The 19,110-nt window shown below is 34.6% G+C and overlaps 2 protein-coding genes across 3 annotated transcripts in view; one reads left to right on the top strand and one right to left on the bottom strand.

The window, feature by feature from the left end:
- Positions 1 to 16,372, top strand: part of LOC116235296 (F-box and leucine-rich repeat protein 13) — a 44,089-nt gene extending 27,717 nt beyond the window's left edge. Inside the window, 2 exon segments of the mRNA XM_090135598.1 lie at positions 12,753 to 12,853; positions 16,210 to 16,372. Coding sequence (XP_089991724.1) covers positions 12,753 to 12,853; positions 16,210 to 16,372 — 264 coding nt within the window.
- LRRC17 (leucine rich repeat containing 17) lies at positions 1,294 to 16,416 on the bottom strand. 2 transcript variants are annotated; one of them, XM_031594411.2, is made up of 4 exons: positions 16,280 to 16,416; positions 7,074 to 7,927; positions 3,223 to 3,378; positions 1,345 to 2,179 (listed from the first exon to the last, which is right to left on the bottom strand). In XM_031594411.2, exons 2-4 carry the CDS (start codon positions 7,825 to 7,827, stop codon positions 1,776 to 1,778), a joined length of 1,314 nt encoding a protein of 437 aa, XP_031450271.2. In that variant the 5' UTR covers positions 7,828 to 7,927; positions 16,280 to 16,416; the 3' UTR covers positions 1,345 to 1,775. The 2 variants fall into 2 exon arrangements, with proteins under 2 accessions (XP_089991714.1, XP_031450271.2); XM_090135588.1 differs by lacking the exon at positions 16,280 to 16,416 and having other exon boundaries at positions 1,294 to 2,179; positions 7,074 to 7,844.
- Between the last annotated feature and the right edge of the window lie 2,694 nt (positions 16,417 to 19,110).

Raw genomic sequence — 19,110 nt, 5'->3', positions numbered from 1 at the left:
GCTTAGGATATTCCCAGAAACAGAGAGGGAAGTAATATATTGTTGTATTTCCTATACAATTTTTTAAAGGTGTATGCAGATATGATGTCTGCATTACTCAGTTTATCTGCACCATTAATAGATTTAATCTCAATAATGGAGATAATGAATGAATACAGTTAATGCATGTTTTTACTTAAGAATTTTTTGGGATTTCTACCATGTTTAATTTTTTTCTGAAATTTTCCTTATGTTGTGCTTTAACTTCATGCAAGCATAAAAGTGCTGAGTACTTTGTATTACACTTCTAAACAAAAACATCTGACTTTTTCGGATTGTTGCTGGAGAATCAGAGGAACCCACAAACACCACATTTGTGTGAAGAGCTTTAAAAGAGCAAGATTTCACTCTTGAGTGTTCCAGAATTTCTTCCATGATGGCCAACAGATATTTAATTTTTGGCTCTGAATCTCTATCCTGCACTGCATATTTATTACTTGATCTAGGATTTCCTTGAGCTAGGAATATTGAAGTTTTAATCCAGCATCCCCCCACTTGTCTGGAGAATTACTTATCCTTTTTGTGTGTGGAAGAGTTTATAATAGCTATCTTTAACAGGCAGTAGGTCTAGTTCAATAGTGCAGAAATTAAAAAAAGACAGAGGCATTATGTAAAAGCTAGTAGGAGTCTTTCAGTAAAAGTAGCTCTTTTTGGTAAAGGAATACATAGTACATAGTAAGGAATTTTAGAGATACTGACTGGATAGCCAGGGCATTTCTATGGCTTTATACTAGAATAATCAGAGGTTTTCAAGAATATGTGTTCACATAGACAGCTATGTGATGAAGAGATAGTATAATGTGCATTTTTACAATTGAGTTTTGGGAAGAGTAAGCTGTGAGATTATCCAGCTCTTCTACGAGCACTTAGATGCATACTTACCTTCAGTTTGTGTGGGCATCAGCACGTGGAATGCAGACTGCAGCAGCCTATGTGTGCTTCTTGATCTAGAAGGGAGGTTGTGTAAGCTGATATGACTGAAGTGCTTCCTAGGAAGGCTTCAGTAATATGAACATGTGGAACTGCATCTTGGGAACTAACCGTGCTTGGCTACTCCTATTTTGGGGCAGCTCAGACACAGAAGAGGCAGAAGCTGGGTTGTTGAGTTAGGACAGAATAGGAACACAGGTAAATCAGCAAATAGAACCCAAATTCTGGGTTTGAATGTTAATCAGTGTAACAACTACCATTCCTGTTCTTATAGAACCGTATTTAAGTCCTCAGGGTTTTTTGTTGTTGTTGTTGGTGGTGGTGGTGGTGGTTTTTTTTATGTACAATAAAACAACAGGAGGCTGATACAAAATCTTAAAAATGTTTTCTGGGAATATTTTAGGAAACTGATAGATACAAAGAACTGGCAATGCATTCAAGAAAGTTGGTCACAGTCCTGCAGCGACTCCATGTCAACGCATAACCTGCATTCATACATAATGTTCATGCACAGCTCCTCCCCACCACGTCTACATTTGTCTATCTATTTTTACTGCATAGTTTTGAATTTCTACCAGAAAATTTCACAAAAGAGTGCAGAACAAACTGTCACAAACAACTACTTATTGAAGGATTCTGTGTAACTAATGCCATTCTGTACTTATTTACTGCATTAAACAGAAATCCTTGTAGGCAAATAGTCTTGCAATCTGTATAATTAACAAAAATGTAAACAGTGCGTTGGGTTCCTTTTCTTGCCAGAATACCAAATATTTGAATTGACTAAAAAGAAAAGGTGTTCCTTATTAGCCTAGCACAGTGACAATTACACTGTGCTTTTTAACTGTTTGAACTGACTTTTCTTTGTGTCGTTCCCATTCCTCATCGTCTTTGTCCAGATCAAAAGTTTCTGGATAAATGGGCAGCTTGTCTTTTGGACACTCCTCGTAATAACTCCGAACATATTTTCCAACAGACCATCCTTTGTATTCCTCAGGCATTTTGCATTCTAGGCCATTGTAGTGGACATTGTAGTGATGCTTCAACCAGTAGAAAAGATAATGAATGTTGTAATCACATCTCCAAGGATTCTCTCTCAGCCACAGAACTTTCAGAAAGTAAAGATCTTCCAGTACTCCATATTCAAAATTCTGCAAGCTGTTGTTAGATAGATCCAACTCTTCTAAGTTATTGAGCCCTGAGAAAGCAGCTTGTCAAAAGAAAGATATTTATTTGTAACTTGTAAAGATGAATTAGAGAAGATATGCTTATCTGCAAAAAGAAATAACTTTTTCATAACTTTGTTCGTTTTTACCAAGGGCTACAAAAAGACTTTTCAAACACAGATTTTTATTAAATGGTTTGTACCCTGATAATTGACAGATATTATCCTGAAAATGTCAACATTACAGTGGTTGTATTGCTGGTAAAGTCATAAAACACTTACGAAAATGCATGAGTGTAGTATAGTGCCAGTGGAGATGAATGAATATTTGATTTACTCATAGAATTCTTGTGTTCTTTCCATGACACAGAGTTCTGAGTCATACTTCAGAGAGCACTTCATACTTCTTGCAACTTTTGTTTCATGATAGAAGACTTAATTTGAATAAGTATGTTGCTAAACCTTAGAAATACCCTTCTACTGATATTACCAGTTTCTCCTATTTAACCTCTAAAATACTACTAGAGAAGGTTCTGTTGCTTCATTATTTCTATCTGATGTCTGCTTTAATAATGAAAAATCAAATACACATATGCAATAAGCAAACTGCTAAACAAGGTCACTTGAGGTCTAATAATACATAACTTAAGAGCAACTGTGTGTAACATTTTTTGATCAAAAAGAGTTTTAATTCTTTTGGTTTGTCTATTACTTCATAGCCATAAGCAGCATTCATTATATTACAGCTTTTTTTTTTTTTTTTTTAACTGGAAATTGTAATCAAGGATATTCAATTATTTGGCACTTTGGTAAATGGTCAACCTTCGGAATTCTATTTTTGCATTGGCTTGCTTAGTGTTGAAGAGCTGCTGAAATCAGTCACTCTTCATTGACTTGATGATTTATACATCCTTTGTGATGATCTATACAACCTTTGTGAATTGAATGCTACAAAAGGTTAAATTTGCACCAACGTCTAAATTTTTAGGTCGTTTTTTCTTGCACTTTTTATATGACAGAGACTTCATCAAAGTTTACAGTTTATGAAACACAAATAACTGTAAATGAATATTTAGAACTATTCTTACCAGGATCAATGTATGTTATTCCATTACTGTTTAGGTTTAGTACCTTCAGTTCACTGACGTCTTCAAACTCTTTGGGTCGAAGTTGTCTAATTTTGTTGTTGGACAAATCAAGTTTAATTATATCTGGAGGTATGTTACCTGGGACTTTCTTTAAATCTTAAAAAATGAAAAAGAGAGAATTTGTATCATTTTTAGGTTATTCTTATTGCTTAGGTTTCACACTTGCACACAGCTTTGTTGGTCTCACATTATTTCTTTCCCTTTTTTTCCCCCGTTACTTCTATCAATGTTTTTTCAGATTCTGACTTTGGCTGCCTTTTTTCTTTACGTTTCATATGAAAGTTGCATTCTTCACTAGTGTTTATAGCAAAGCCTCATTCGGTGTTTTTTATTTTTATTTTGGTAGTACCATATTATTCTTTTGTGTAGGAATGGGGTAGGTAGTAAAGACACTAATGAGAGATGTGTGTGAAACTTGTAAGTAGAGAAAACAATATGCCAAGTAAATAAATGTTCATTGCTATGGGAACACATTCCATAATCAAATTACAATGTGCTCTATTACATCTTTTGTTTTATGTTGCCAAGAGGTAAAATTTCATTAGCAATAAAACCAGCAGTAATCATAATTATAATATAATTCTATAATTATAGTTGCTTACTATTTATAAAAATATATGTTTTGTTACAATACTTATTTGCCCAGGTGACATTTCTAAGTATTCTATCTATCTACTTCTCTACCCTACTTGTATCATTGGCATTTCCAGAGTAGACAAGCATGTCTCAGTCATTATTTTTAAAAGTTCCTTTTAAAAGAGTTACAGAAAGAACAGCTTCTAGGTTGTTAGTAAGGGCATGTCCTTGAGAAGTGCCAGGTGTGGTCTGAATCTTCTCCAGATGAAGTTATTAAATCTTATCTCCAGGCTTTCTGTCTACTAAATGTAGTGTTCTAATCCTGGGCTGTTAGAACAAAGTGAGTGGCAGTACCCCTTCTTTAACTGTCTTTAAATAAAAGTATAATCCCTGAATCTGTGCTGAAATTGGTGTCGTCAGTACACTTCAGAATTTTGAAGATGTCTCATGCATCAGCATTCTTGAGACTAAAGCAACACATCAGAGACTTCCTGCCTTATATTTGAATTTCAGTAGAGCTTTGGTATGATAATACCTGTATTATAAATATGTAAATATTATAAATGTTCCTGCCTGCTCTGGATGGAATGTTTCCTGCTTGTGCAGATGTCAAAGTTTAGAGTCTAATTATTGCCAAATGAATGAAAATAATGCTTGAATTTATAGACATTAACATACTCTTCATGTCTGTGCTCTAGAATGCGGATTTTTTCAGCAGTTTTTAGGAGTCCAGATAATTTTGCACAAAAGCAAATAACTTTTGGCTTGTTCTTTTTTTGTTTTTCTTTTTTACAACAGTCAAGGACACAGGATGTTTTTGTTCTGAAGCACTGTCAGTTCTGGTGTATCACTGATCTGATGAGATACGAATAAGAAGTTCTTAAAAAAGGAGGAGATATGTGTATTTATATATTTATTTTTAAGAAATATTTACATTTTTAAGATGTCTATTCCATGAGCTTTCTGGCATTAACTAAAAACTCACAACCTGAGGGACAAAATGCAGGCCTTATAATTTCTCTGCAGGCCTTATAATTTCTCTACAGAGATGCATAGTAATGCTATCCTGCTTGTCATTCCATCCCCTCAATTGTAAAGAAATAATGCATTTCAGCTTTTGGGGGTATCTTCTGATTTGACAGGTGATAAACTCTCCTCCTACTCTGAAATCTTGTTCATGTGGATTTAGAAAAAAATTTATTTTTTGCCAGGAATTTGAGTCCATCATATTCCTCTTTCTGATGAAAATTCCAGTGAAATTGTGCATCTGCTGCGCAGTAATCATATGCAGGGACAGATAAGTATGATGCTTTCATCAAAGATTACCATATGTTCAGAAATCCCAAATTTTCATGAGATACGTGCATCCAGCTGTCAAGCATATGCATGGTAGATCTGGTACTTCCTAAATGAGACTTACTCAGGGTGTGCATGCTAGACATTCAGGAAGTTCAGGAGTTATAGAGCTAGCTCATGACCTGAAGGAAGAAGTCCTGTACCCTTGTGCACCAGGACTGTAGTGCACTCCTGTGGGTGTTGATGTAACTTTATTTCTTCACCAGTAATTTATTTTTCAAATTCTGTGAAACTTCCATGAAGAGCAGACATGATTGAAGGTCACTATGGAGTTAGGGAAAAAAAACATAACATTTTTCTTGCCCCAAATTTTTGAGTATACTAATGTATTCAGCTCATCTCTTCTATAATACTGAATGGGAAGAGATAGAAAGTCAGTATTATATCAATATTTATATTATAATAGATGTATATGTATGTATACATGTATGTATATATGTACATGTATAATATATGTATAATATATGTATATAGTGATAAATGTACATAATAATATTTACCTCTTTTTGTTCAGCTTTTGTTCAACACTGTTTTCTAAAAACTTGAAGTAATTGATGATGTAATCAAGATCATGTAAAGGATAGTTAAGATCATAATTTGTGTCTAATAATTAAGTTCTTATTCACAATGAGAGGAAAGATAAGGGAGTATTAAGAAATTAATAAGTGTTAGCCAATAAAAACATAAATAATTAATTAAAAAGACATAGTAAGAGAGGATTTTAGCAGTGAGAAGAAGGTAAAACCATCGGTATTTTTTATAGCATATGTAACAGACAAACCATGTCATCAAATGCTGAAATTATTAATTCTTTATGTTTAGGTACCATCTCCAACATCAAAGTTCAAGAGTAAGAACTCACTAAGAGTTATATAAATATAAGTCACTGTTAAATAAATAGAAGTTTAGCAAACACATTGCGAGATACAAGTAGGCAAAACATACTGCAGTGATCCAGTTTTGCAGGATATACTTTGCAAAAGTTGGGAAAATAGTTCTCCCAATTTGGGCTACTACTACTAATGCTTTTTAGTTCAGATTTTATAATGCTAAAGGACAACTCTCTTCAGAATTGTTTTGTTCCATGTTTTGTTTCATTGTGGTATAAAATATGAGAAATATAAAGCATGAATAAATGTGCATTTTCATTTTGACACATGCCACAGCTGGTTTACCCTTAGGGCTTAACTATGGCTTTTAGGAGACTGAGATGCATTTGGGAATGGAATGGATCCAAGAGTCTGAAAAATATTTCTTAAAGACACTTCAGCTTTGAAGTGTTTGTTGGGTACTGAGAGGAAGAACACAAAGAAGGTATTTCTTTAGGAAGAAAAGTATACAATTTCTTCCTTTGGAAGAAGAAATCTTGGAAAGTACACATGAGGCTGTAGTGACTCTTCTTTGCATTTAGGTTCCTATGGGGATTGTTAGCACAGCTGGCTGGTCCAATCCTGCTTCACAGTTAACTTTTGTGAAATCTTTGTGTTTATACACTGGAAAAAAAAGAAAAAAAAAGGAAATATGCTCCATGCTTATTTTTGTTATTGCAGTGATTTTTGCACAGCTGCAGTATGAGTGATTAGTATGCTTACCATTGTAGTATCAGATAATTGAGGTGCTGATGGTTCAGTAATTTAAGCATAGACTTAATTTAACTACTGTTGATTTTCATTGGATATGTTTTTTTCACACAAACTAAAGAATGTTTGTGAAAAAAATATTTATGGTAAACAGACAAAAAATTAAAGTATTAGCGAAAGTAAGTCAAGAAAGAACTGATGCCACATGGATTTGTCATAAATAATATGCGCAGCAGTAAGAGGGCAAGAATAAAGCAAGTTAGAAGTATAGATACAAACCTTTTCTCTTGCAGTTCAGAGTTGGTACAGGAAACACATACATGTGGCACAAAGAAGAATCAAATTCTGGTTTGGTAACTTCAGGCTTCTGTTTTATATTTCGTGGATCTTGCCTGTCCTCTTCACTACATAGCTGTTCAGCTTTTATCTGTTTTAGCTTCTGATTTTTGAGTTCTACTGGGGACGTACACTTGGCATAGTTTCCCAAATTTCTGTTTGTTGGAACCTGTAGCATTGTAACGAGAGTTTCTAGTTCACAATTGCAATGCCAGGGATTATCATAAAGACGAAGGTAGTTTAGACTGGGCGTATAAATAAAAATCTCCTCAGATAAACTCTTAATTTGGTTATGCTGGAGTAGGAGTGTGGTAAGTTTATTCAAACCAAAGAAAGCCTGGCTCTCAATTTTTGATATGTCATTCTGCTGTAAATCCAGACTTTTCAATACTTTATATTTAGAAAACATATTATTCTTCAATTTACGAATCCTGTTTCTTGCTAGCAGCATGTGCTTCAAATCCTCGGGCCAATCAGGTGCCACAAAAACCAATTTTCTTTCCTGACAATCTAGATATTTCTCATGAAGGTAAACATATATCTCACATGGTTGGCCTTGGGCGTTGCGCTTAACGGTGCTAGATGCTCTTCTTAAGATGTTTTCCCTTTCATTTTTTCTCAGATTCCTATTCCTTGTCCTCCTAAAGTCAGATGCTTTACAGAGAAGAAGTAGTATTATAATAGTAACGACTTGCATCCTGACATTCAGCTTGCCCACTTATTTTTTTGTGACAACTTGGTTGTATTAATCAGTGTTGTCCAGATCTGAATAGGCACAGCTGGGGTATGTGGTATCCCTGCAGTGAAAGAAAAATAAAATATTAGAACAGATGAAATAAGCTTTTTCATGGAGGCTTGTGCGTAGTGTACAGCCTTCAGTAAAGTACTCAGTCATTACACTACTTAAAACTTCACAGTTACTTTGATAGAGTCGTTTTTCATTGCTTTTACTATCTGTGATCTACTGTCATTTATTTTGCTGAAGCATGGAAAATTAGTCAGACTGCTTGATAATCGATTTTTTTCACAAGATTCTCCAGTGTTTAAGAAATGCCATCGGACAGAATCTTCTTTGTATTTAAATTCATCTTGGTAGATAAGCTCGAAAAAGGAGCTTGAGGCTGGTATTTTCCAGCTTTCTGGATACTGACCTATTGGATGTTCCAGTAGGAAGAACATCCAGTAGGATGTAGAAATTGACCTGCATCCAGTGTTTCTATCATTCTCACAATATAAAGTGCATTTGTTTTCTGGTTGATCTCATTTTATCCCAACCAGCTCTGAGGTGTCTCTCATGGCCCATGTCAGGGAGACAAAGTTGCAAAGACTACTCTGCGAAGGACCCAAATATAGTAATTTTCAAAAGCATATGAGGTTATTGTGTCATCTGAGGGTAGGCAGAATGCATAGGAACCTGAGGAACTTGACAATGGCCTGCTTCAAACCGCTCCCACGTCTGCCCACTTGAGAAGACAGAGGATAGAGGGGTGAGCCAGGAGCTTTTATCCAGAGATTATTCTTAGAGGAAGATAAGAACTTCACCATGCAACCACATCCAAAATTGCGTTAGTAAGTTTTCAGCCGGTTTGCTCCTGTATTTCCTGCTGTGGTCCTATGCACTTCCCTTAATGCAGTTGTTTTCAGTAAATTTTGGCCACAAAGTTGTTTTTCCTCCAAAACATTTTCACTCTCGAGATTTTTATATTGTCTGATTTTTTTTTTCATCTCATTAATTTCCTACTTTCTGCTCATTACTATTATTCCTTCTAAAACTTTTTTTTTTTTTTTAATTCTTCACTGTTTGAATTGTGTACTCAGTTATTTTTTCTATGCCTGTAGACATCTTTGTGTTATGATCTATCTTTTTTGACCTTAGTACTTAAGATGGTAGTAGATCCCAATCTTAAATGCTGTTTCCCAGATGTTCTGTTTCTGAAGCAACATTGTTTTGGTCTCAAAAACCTTGTCTTTATCCGTTGGAAAGATTCTATAATAAAAAAACTAATATTAAATAAAATCCTTCTGAAAGAAGAGCAGTTTGTCAGCAAATTGATAGTTTAAACCAATTTTGGACTAAGGGGCATTCTCAGTGTTTTTGTAGTTATATAGTTGTAGTTATTAAAAAAAAAAAAACAAACACAAATAATCTTATCTGCATGCTGCTCCATAGTTTCCCAACCAGCTCTGGTACTATCAGGTGTCACTTGTGGCCCATGTCAGATAGTTAAAGTTGCATAGACCGTAGTTTAGAGGTATACCTCTAAGCTGTGTGACTTGCTGTCAATATCAACTCTGAAAACCCCTTAATGGGATTCTCCATTTTTAATGCTGTACTTGCCATTCTCTATTGGCATTCAGATTCTGTCAATTTGTAGCGTGCATTACTGTCAAACATTAACTCTTTAACTCCCAGTGCACTACATGATGTTATGATGTGGAATACCGATAGCCAAAGATCATAAAACCATGACATTTACACTGATGACTTTATCCCTCACATGAAAAATGACATTGTTACTTAGGATTTTAACAGCTTAGATTCTTTTAAGTTGTGCAATCCCTGTCAGGGATCTTGATGGATCAAGGTCCTACTCTAGTAGGACAGACCTCTGGTTGGACTAATGCTTGATTGCAATTGAAAACTTGTATTTGGCTTACTATGTGAAAGTGTTTTTTTAAAATACTTTTTATGTACTTCTTAAAACTCTATAAACATTTCATACTGCATTTTCCATGTTAGGTTTATGTATCAGGCCTACTTTTTATTTTCATTTCAGTTTAGTCAGATTGGTTATTTTTAAAGATTGGATTAAGGTAAAAAACATTATTACATAATTACCTTTGAGGATAGACTTAAAATTTGGCAAAGAGAGTGCTTGAAAGGATGTGTAAGGGCTGCTTCTAGTGTCAAACATCCGCATTTCATTACACAGTTAAAATTACAAAGATCTCTGCAAAATAGGTGTTATAAACAAGAAATTAAATGGACACAGAAGAGAATGTCTCAACTAAATTATCCTAAATTCCACAGCTGCAGAAGATAAGCAGAGCATTTTGTATACTAAGTCTAGTTACTGCTCCTCTACTTGTTCAAGGAAAAAATAGTTAATATATTTAATCAAATATTGGTATCATCATGTAACAGTGGAATGGGACAGACACATTTTAGAAAACTTATTCCATCATTTCCTAACAATAAATTTCTTAACTAGAGAGCTTTCTCATCCTTTGGTATGTAAGACAAAAAGCAGCTTGATTTATAAGCCAGATATTGATGAAGTGTTATGAAGACATTTTTCCTCTGGACAACTTCAGCTTTGTATATTACTTTTTTTTGTTTGTGCTTTCTTCTCGGTAACCTGATACTGCAATAGTTTCAAGTAGGATATAAGCTTAGATGGACTGAATCTGTAATAGAAATACTTAAGTTTCTATGGCACTCAGAAAATTTGAAATTTAACATTCAAAATGACTTTTTTTTAGGTGAATGTAGGAATTTGCAAGATTTTAATCTCTCTGAATGTCAGGGGTTGAATGTAAGTAACACAAACTTTATCCACATACCTATGACAGATGAAGCTGACAAATCGACCTTCCACTGTATTTTTTTGAAATGGATTAAAAAATAATAAACTTCTCAACAAGTATCACAATTTGACAGTAATTATTTTAGGATTATGCATTTTAGGATTATCCAGTTATCCAGGGGCTAAAACTTATACTACATTAAATTAACCTTGTGAATGAATATGTTCTGTCACGTTCAGAATGCTCATTTGGCATGGTCTTAAATTTTCTGGTTATATGCAGTTCGCATCTGAATTCACATAACATAGACCTCAACCGTCTGCAAGATATGATTAATTTCAGCACGTCTCTGCAAAGAGCAGAAAAAAATGGCAAATTTCTGTCATCGTTTTAACAGGTATTAAATGTACTTGCTTATCTGTATTACTTCAGATGTGTAGTTTATCATAGAATTTGGACTATTTGTTCTAAAATATTGTTAGAATTTTAACTGTGCCTAGCAGGGCAGTGGCTTCTTACCAACCATTATGTAGTAAATTTTGAAAGAAAAAAGAAAAAAAAGAAAAAAAGGAAGAAATCAACAGTAATGACATACCCACTGTAAACTTCCTAATATTGTATTTTGGCAAACTTAGAGGACTGGTGAAATTGGTGAACTGTTGATATTTGGAAGTAGAAGATAGTTAACAATATTTGCAAGGAGGAAGACGTATTGACCCTTGAGGGATGTCAGTTGCCAGAAGACACCAATGGTACTTAGCAATTTTGGTGACAATGCTTTGGCCTAGCAATCCAGGCAAATTTTCAGTCACTTTGAGATCCACTTATCCAGCCTATATTTCACCCATTTGACTATAAAAGATACTGCGTTGAAGGCCTTGTTGTAGTCAAGATATACAAACTGCTGTTCTCTCTTGTCCAAATATTTTATTATTTCATCATAGAAAGCTGTTACATCAGTGAGGAATGCTTTGTACTCAGTAAATTCTTTCTGGCTGTTCCCTGTCACCTGTTTATCTTTCATTTGCTTGGTCACAGCTTCAGGGAGGGTCTGCTAGATAAATTTAGGGACTTTGGTGAGGCTGAAAGACTCATAGTTTTCTGGTTCCTTCTTCCCATTCCTGAAGGTGAATGCAACATTTCCTTCCTTCCAGTCATTTGAAATCTCCCGTTACTTAGAACTTCGAAAAATGAGGGAGGACTCAGTGACAGTGGATATGCAAATGTGATATGCTTCAGCAGCACGTGTTAAAAGTCCCGTGTTCTTAACTGAACTGCATAGTGTTAAACATTTCCTTGAACTGCAATGTTAAATTTATCATACTTCATGTGAATAAAAGTAGTATCATATGTTTCTTTGTATTCTGCTTAGAGATTGAAGAAAACGGCTTTCATTTGTAAAAATAAATATGATGATTTAAAAATACTTGTTGAGGTGGGGTTTTGTTTTTGCTATTATGTAAGGGTTGCTCTGAAAGTAATGCCTCCTACTTTATTATGTTGGCACATGACATCAGAGGCAGATGTTGACATGACAATAGAGGCTGAAAAATACCCTGACAATATCCAGTTATGTTTTATTGCCATTCGACTCCTGATAGCAGGGGAGCAATCTGACAGAATGGCATCTGGCATGGAAATGCATATGAAGCAAAAGCATGTCACTGAATTCCTCTGTGCAGAAACAATGGCACACACTCACATCTCTGTCAACATTTTTGAACGTTTATGGAGATCAAACATCTGTGCAGTGAGTGCAGTGAGGTGGTGGGTACTGCATTTCTGCAGTGCAATATTGGCAGTGGGTCACCTCCGCTGGCACAGGTTTTTACCATCACAGTGTGCGGGCTCTTGTTCATCACTGGCAGAAATGCAAAATGCCAGTGACAGTGACTGTATTGAAAAATAATTTAATAGCTCTTTGTAGGTGAGACTTCGTTCTGTGAAATAGTGTTACTGCACTGTTTGTAAATGTAGTTTCCGTGGAAATAAATAGGAGGCATTAGTTTCAGAGAAATCTATGTGTATACAAACGGAAGATAAATTAATGTAAATATAATTTTAATGTACATCCGGATTTCTTTTATTATTCAGGATGAATCAATGAGATTCATATCTGAAGGCTGCAGATCTCTTCTCCATTTAAATTTGCCATATACAAACATTACTAAGGGAACACTACAACTTTTGTCAAGGTAAAGTTAAAAATAAATGTTATAGTATATTTGTTTTACTCATACAGTAAGCTTAGAGGCATGTATTGTAGAAATACCCTTTTAAAGAGATTGACAGATTCTGTCTGTTAGTCAAAACTTACAAAATACTCAATACATTTGACTTAGTTGACAATTCTTTTTCTTTTTCACTTTTTATTATAATTTTATTATATTTAATATTAATGTATGCCGGGCCACTCTATATATTTCACAGACTTCTGCAGAAACTTTTAAGAGAACATGGTACTTAAAAAAATTCTGTGGCATGTCCAGCTACTCCTGATGATACAAGAAGTTTGCACAACGGAATGTTCATAAAAATTCTTTTCTGTGAGAGAAGATTGTGGGTGGGTCTATTGTGTGAGCCAGATATCTGTGTGCCAACTGCAAGAGAGTTATTCTAAAATCTAATTTGGAAGATCAGTGTATGAAACACAAATAGTTAATATTGTTAGAGGTCTGTCGTTCCTGTTTAGATGTGTTCCTCTGTAAGACATGAAGATTTGGTGAATAAGAGGTTTGTAGCTGCATTAAAAGCTGACATAAAGGAAAAGCATGAGGGTCAAGGATGTGCCCCCACAAAGATGTATATAGATTTTGAAGATAAATGTACAATATTTCTCTTTCCCATGAATAAAATTAATGCCATCCTTTCAGCGACACCCCCACAAAATCAAAAAATCTCTTTTGCTTTTTCACTGTCATCACAGTTTTCATTCTTCTCAATTTTGTGTGCTGCATCTTCGTGTTACTAAAATGTGCTTTGGAAAAGTTTCTCTTGAGTGTCTCCAGTCTTGCCCGTCACCTCTTCATCAGTATTAGTCTCATCATAATCTGTGCTTTGTCCACAGTGGCTGATATTTTGTCTTTTTACATTTCCACATATTTTTGTTGTAGTTTGGAAAAGTTATTCTACAGGTAATCCCAGTCTATTTTATTCTGGTTATTGAAGTATCCTATTACTACCAAGAGTGAGAACCATATATTTCTTTTGATGTGTAAATCAAATTTACAAAAGAAAAATGTCTCCAGAATAGACAAAACTTTCAATGCAAAAAAATAAATGAAACAAAAAGGCAAGTTCAAATACTAGTATATATTTTGCAGTTAACTTCTACCTCATAAATAGTAAATGTTTCTTTTCACACATGAAGCTTCTGGTTTAAAAGTATAAAATACCACTCTTTCTAGAGAGCATTTTTGGACAAAAAGCAAAGCTCACTGTTTCCAAGTTTACAAGGAAAAAGATGCCATCCTGTGAAAGATTTGCTGGAAGACACGTTTCATAAACACTTCACGTGCCATCTGAAAAGGCACAGCTCACCACAGGTCTTGTGTAATAGTGTAACTAGTACGGAGTTCTTAAAGGTGGCAGTGTTGTATTTTGTAGTACAGCACATGAGGTTTGCCATTGGATATCAAATGTCCATTACTGGAACAAGGAACTAGTGTAGGCTGAATGTGCTGAAAGCTAGCTGGTGATTTTTGATTCTCTCCTACTTTTCCATGCTTTTCCTCCATACTGACACTGATTATTGGGTACATTTTCCCTCTGAAAAGTGCTTCTTTATATGACAGGCATGAATATTAGCTATTAAGAATAAGGGTGAGATGGTGATTTTATCAGATCGCATTAAAGAAATGAGCCTGAGACTGTTAATACCAAATTAATTTTTAAAAAACCAGTATGAGAGCATTTCTGCAGATTTCACACAAAACAAGGATTTATAAGGAGTCTATGTGCTCAAGCTTAAATTCTAAGAAAGCTGTCACTTTAAAGATGGCATAAAGAGTCATGTACTAAAATTCCCAGATCATAAAAATGAGTCATATGACCTATAAGGAAAATCATTGTCTCTTCAAGAGTACTGGATGGTTTTGTTCACAGGTTTCAAAATCAAGTAAGAAATGCTTCCCTGTATCTTAAGTTATGCAACCTTGTAGCACAACCTTATTTATAGAAGTCCATCACTTTATTATCTGTTTTGTTAGATGCATTTGGAAGCATCTAATCACTTGTAGTGATTTTTGCACTAAAATGCAGAAAATCTTATGCTTCTGTCAAGAAATATATTTCTGTATTCAAGAAGAAAGAAATGTTTCTGTTTAACAAAAAACAAAGAACCAAAATGAACACACAACCTCATATTCTCAGATCTGGCCTTGATTTACATTGCCTGTCTTCTATAGTGTTTTCATGAAATGTAATCTTACACTTATTTTTAAAAGGTTTGTTATTATCTTTTTTTTAAGGTTAACATTATTTTCCAGCTTCCTATATATATATGTATATGCATTCATATATATATACATGTATTTGCAGTTCAGTTCAAGTTACCACGTTTCCCCACTCTATGTGGAAAGTATAAAGTCAGCTCTGAAAATCAATGCCACTCCCTAGGTAGTTAACTCCTCAGTGGGTGTTCCTGTGTTTCTTCAAAATGCTAATTTTTGCTGACTTGCAGAACTGCAGCACTGTATGCCTACAACTAAATATCTACCAGAGCATTAGGTCCTAATTCTATGCTGTGATTTGCTATATACTTTCATTTGTGGTGCTTGTGGCAATAGTTATTTATTCCAGTTAGAAATTTAATTCAATAAAATGAATGGTTTTCAGTGTGCTATAAACCAGATCCACAGATGGAAACTTAAATATATCCCAAGTTTAGATTCTCAGCTTTTACAGAGTGCTGCAGAAAAACATTTTCCATTTATACAGTTTACTTTCTTTCAGCTAACATTTAGTATAAAGCAATGTTTTCCAAAAGAGCTGGTTAAAACTTTAGAAAGCATCGAAAGATAAAAGATGTAGGTACTTAATTCGCTTTTGTATCTCTATCAGTTCTTCAGGTTCTTTTAGTAGTATTCTTCTAAATAACTGCAGGAGCAGAGAAGCTCTTACTGTGCGTTTTTATTGTTAATGTTCTTTGATAGAGCTCTGGCTTTCATTTCCACCAGGCGCTGCTTGTAAAATCAATGGCAACGACAGTCCAGCAAGCTTGCACTGAAAAGCCTATTAGTTTTCAAAGTATGCATGCAAGAATCACAGTTAATTAAAAAAATATGGTTTCGTAGTTATTCAAAATAACTTTAAAATGATATGGTTTTCATACAGTGAAGTATGTTATATGATAATGCTGTTCTCCAATAAACCGGAGTAGAAAGTGCAGTGGAAAAAAGTCTTTTAGCAAGAAGGAAATTCTATTAAATGTCTAACACAATTTTTTTTACAGTAATTTTCAGAATAGTTTAGCTCTGCTATTTTGTCTTTTTCTGATTCTATAACATATTCTTGTGATAATTTTCTCTCTTTTCTATTTTATCTTGAAAAGGAGCTTTCCCAATTTGCAGTATGTGAGTTTAGCTCACTGCAGAAAATTCACAGACAAAGGTTTACAGTACCTGGGCACTGGCACGGGATGTCACAAGCTCATCTACTTGGACCTTTCAGGTTGCATTCAGGTTTGTACTTCACGTCTTTCTTCCATTCTGTGAAGAAGAGAATCCTTTATATGACTGGCTGCATCCTGCATTCATGGTATACTGAAGTAGAACAAGCACTGCAGCAGGCTTCCAGGGTTTTGAATTACACGACTACAGCTGTTTAAATTTTACTGAGGAATAATAGCACTATAGGTTTGGATCACTTCCAGCAAACTGTCAGATCTATAAACAGCTAGTGCTTACTGCATAATGAGAACAAGGCTTGCTTTTTGTGGCTGTAAATAACTCATTCTATGTTATGATTAGTTAGGATTTTGAATCAGGAGATTTGAAAATGCAGTTTTTACTAAGACATTAAAAATAAAGCCACCGTGCATTGGAAAAATGCAAAGTTACACTTGAATTTCTGAAAAGGAAAGGAATTCAAATGTAATCTTTTGTTACTATTTTATAATGGTTTAAAACACATTTAAGTGGTGTTTATAATGATAATCTAAAAATAGTTAATGTTTTGGATTATTTCAGTCTCCAACTAAGATTCTAAAGATGCCCAGTGTTTTAGAATCTGGTACTATTTTTGGTACTTTCAAATACATTCTGTATCTCAAAACATACTATAAAAGCAGTATGAAATACTAAACTGTAAGGCAGTAAAAGCCTGCCAATGTCTTAATAAAAGCTCCCACATTCTTGTTTACACTGATAGGCTTCTCCGAAGTACAAAATATGTGGAAAATGGTGAAGAGTCAGAGTCTGACAAACAGAATGGTTTAGCTTCCCATTTGACAGAATCTTTCCAGAGCCAAGGATGAGGGCAGAGAGGGCAGTAGCCTTCTTCTGACTGCTTCTTGCTCTGAGTGTCTCTTTCCTGCTTCTGAAGAAGTGCAATCATGAACTGTAAGGATCTGCCTCTAAAAAGCATGATCTAACACCAGTCAGAGAAAAGTGGTCATCATTGAACCAGGAAAACCGCAATCTTTCCACTTTCCAAAGGAATGAAGTGGGTTTGCTCACCAGTGTATATGAGAGCTCTGAAAGTCATTCCACAGCTTCCTCCATTTTGGGTTTCCCTCTAATTCTGGAACAGTATTTAATGATCATGACTGAGCAATTAAATAAACAGCCAAAACTAAAAAAGAGCATCAAATTGCATCACTGTTGCTGAAAGATTTTCAATAGGACAGAATGGTGGGTGGTTTTTTATCTCATTGGATTAACTAAGGAAAAGGGAACTTCTGTGTGGATAACATTTCAGAATTAGAAATTAGACCAGAAAATATGTTCTGTAGAACCCTGTGTTTTTCCTTCATTTTAACATTGCTGTTCTTTGTAAATGAGTTCTTGTATTACCCTTACTATTGTAGTGCTCAAATATCTATTTGGAAAACCCATCTGTAAAATAAGTGATTATGCTAATGGTCTTAGAGGTGGCAGTTTGGGGACCTGAGCATTTAAATAACTCATTAAAGCTTGATTAGGCAGAAAAAATAGGTACTAAGCAAACATTTTCTAGACTATTGTAAAACATGACAGCCTTTGTTCTGATTGACTATTATTATAATTCATGGCAATAATATATGGTGAATTCTAGCTATGGCTTTTTTTGCATAACATTTCAGAAGTTAAGGTTGTGTCTTTAAGACATGGATGGTAAACATTTTCATTAAAAAGTTTCATGCTTTTGTTGTAAAACAGAGATTTCCTCATGTCCTACTCTAAAGCGCCCTAATATAGCACTGATAATCTCAAAGACGTGCTCAGAAAACCTTATTCCTTTGTCCTGCTTCTGGAGCAGAACGGTATAGATGGAATATTTTCTGCTGTTAGTCACAAAACTAAGATAAAAGGTGTAAAGAAATTGTATGTCATTTACTGACATATTATACAAGTAGAAAAGTTTAGTGAGAGATATTTTCATTTACATTAGAAACATGGAGATTTTCCAAAGAAATTGACTTATTTTTGGAGCCAAGATCTATGGCCCACTGATTTCTAGATGAACTATTCTGGCCCAAAATATTTTAGAGCAGCCTATCAATTGCTGTAATTAACAACAGCTGGCTAAGAGATTACAAGGCACTGGGGAAGCATGAATTTGACTTGTTCATCTCTTGACATGCTGTAGTGTCTGTGGGGAAGACAGAGAAGCTGCTAGCAAACATAGAGGCTTCACCAGATTTCACCAAGTTCTTTCTGCTCTCACTTCACTAAGAGAATTCTCTTTTTGGCAGCTGCTGTCAAATTTTGGCTTCTTCAGACATGTCAAGCAAGAAAACAGGCCAGTGCTTAAGAAGAAAATCTCAACTGTGTTTATTAATTATCAAAGATGAGGACTCTTTGTTTATATTTCCCAATTACAACATTGTGTAACTGAAGGATAAGTTACACATGCACTATTCTTTATTATTGGAAATGTGATTGTTTGGGAATACACTAATATAAGCTAATTCGAGTAGTGGAAAATATAAGAAAAATAACATTTTCATCAATGTAAGAAACCAAACATCTGAATGTATGTCACAATTTGTTTTATCGTTCTTGATAAACTTGAAATTAAAAAAAAAAATGATAGTCTCTTGTACACTGCAAGAGTACTTTTTCAATGTGGAACACTGATTTTCAAGATTCTTCATTCAGAATGTGTTGACAAAACTGGAGTCCCAGAATAATGATTCTTTAAAATATCTTCTGTGCTGCAGAGAGCATTCTGCCCTGCGTTCCACAAAAACAATCTTTTCAGAGTGAGAACATAGGAATTTTAAAGCAGTGATAGTGTGTGATAACAAATA

Source organism: Phasianus colchicus, chromosome 1 (genome assembly GCF_987193195.1).
Source record: "Phasianus colchicus chromosome 1, bPhaCol1.hap1.1, whole genome shotgun sequence".
NCBI lineage: Eukaryota > Metazoa > Chordata > Aves > Galliformes > Phasianidae > Phasianus > Phasianus colchicus.
Note: the sequence above shows the minus strand (reverse complement) of the source record. Positions and strands in the feature narration are given on the sequence as shown.

Coding starts and splice junctions, on each gene's coding strand:
- LRRC17 (XM_031594411.2), bottom strand. CDS start 7,827: ATGCAAGTCGTTACTATTATAATACTACTTCTTCTCTGTAAAGCATCT. Junction 3,379..7,073: donor TCTGAACTGCAAGAGAAAAG/GTTTGTATCTAT, acceptor TCATTTTTTAAG/ATTTAAAGAAAGTCCCAGGT. Junction 2,180..3,222: donor AATAACATACATTGATCCTG/GTAAGAATAGTT, acceptor TCTTTTGACAAG/CTGCTTTCTCAGGGCTCAAT.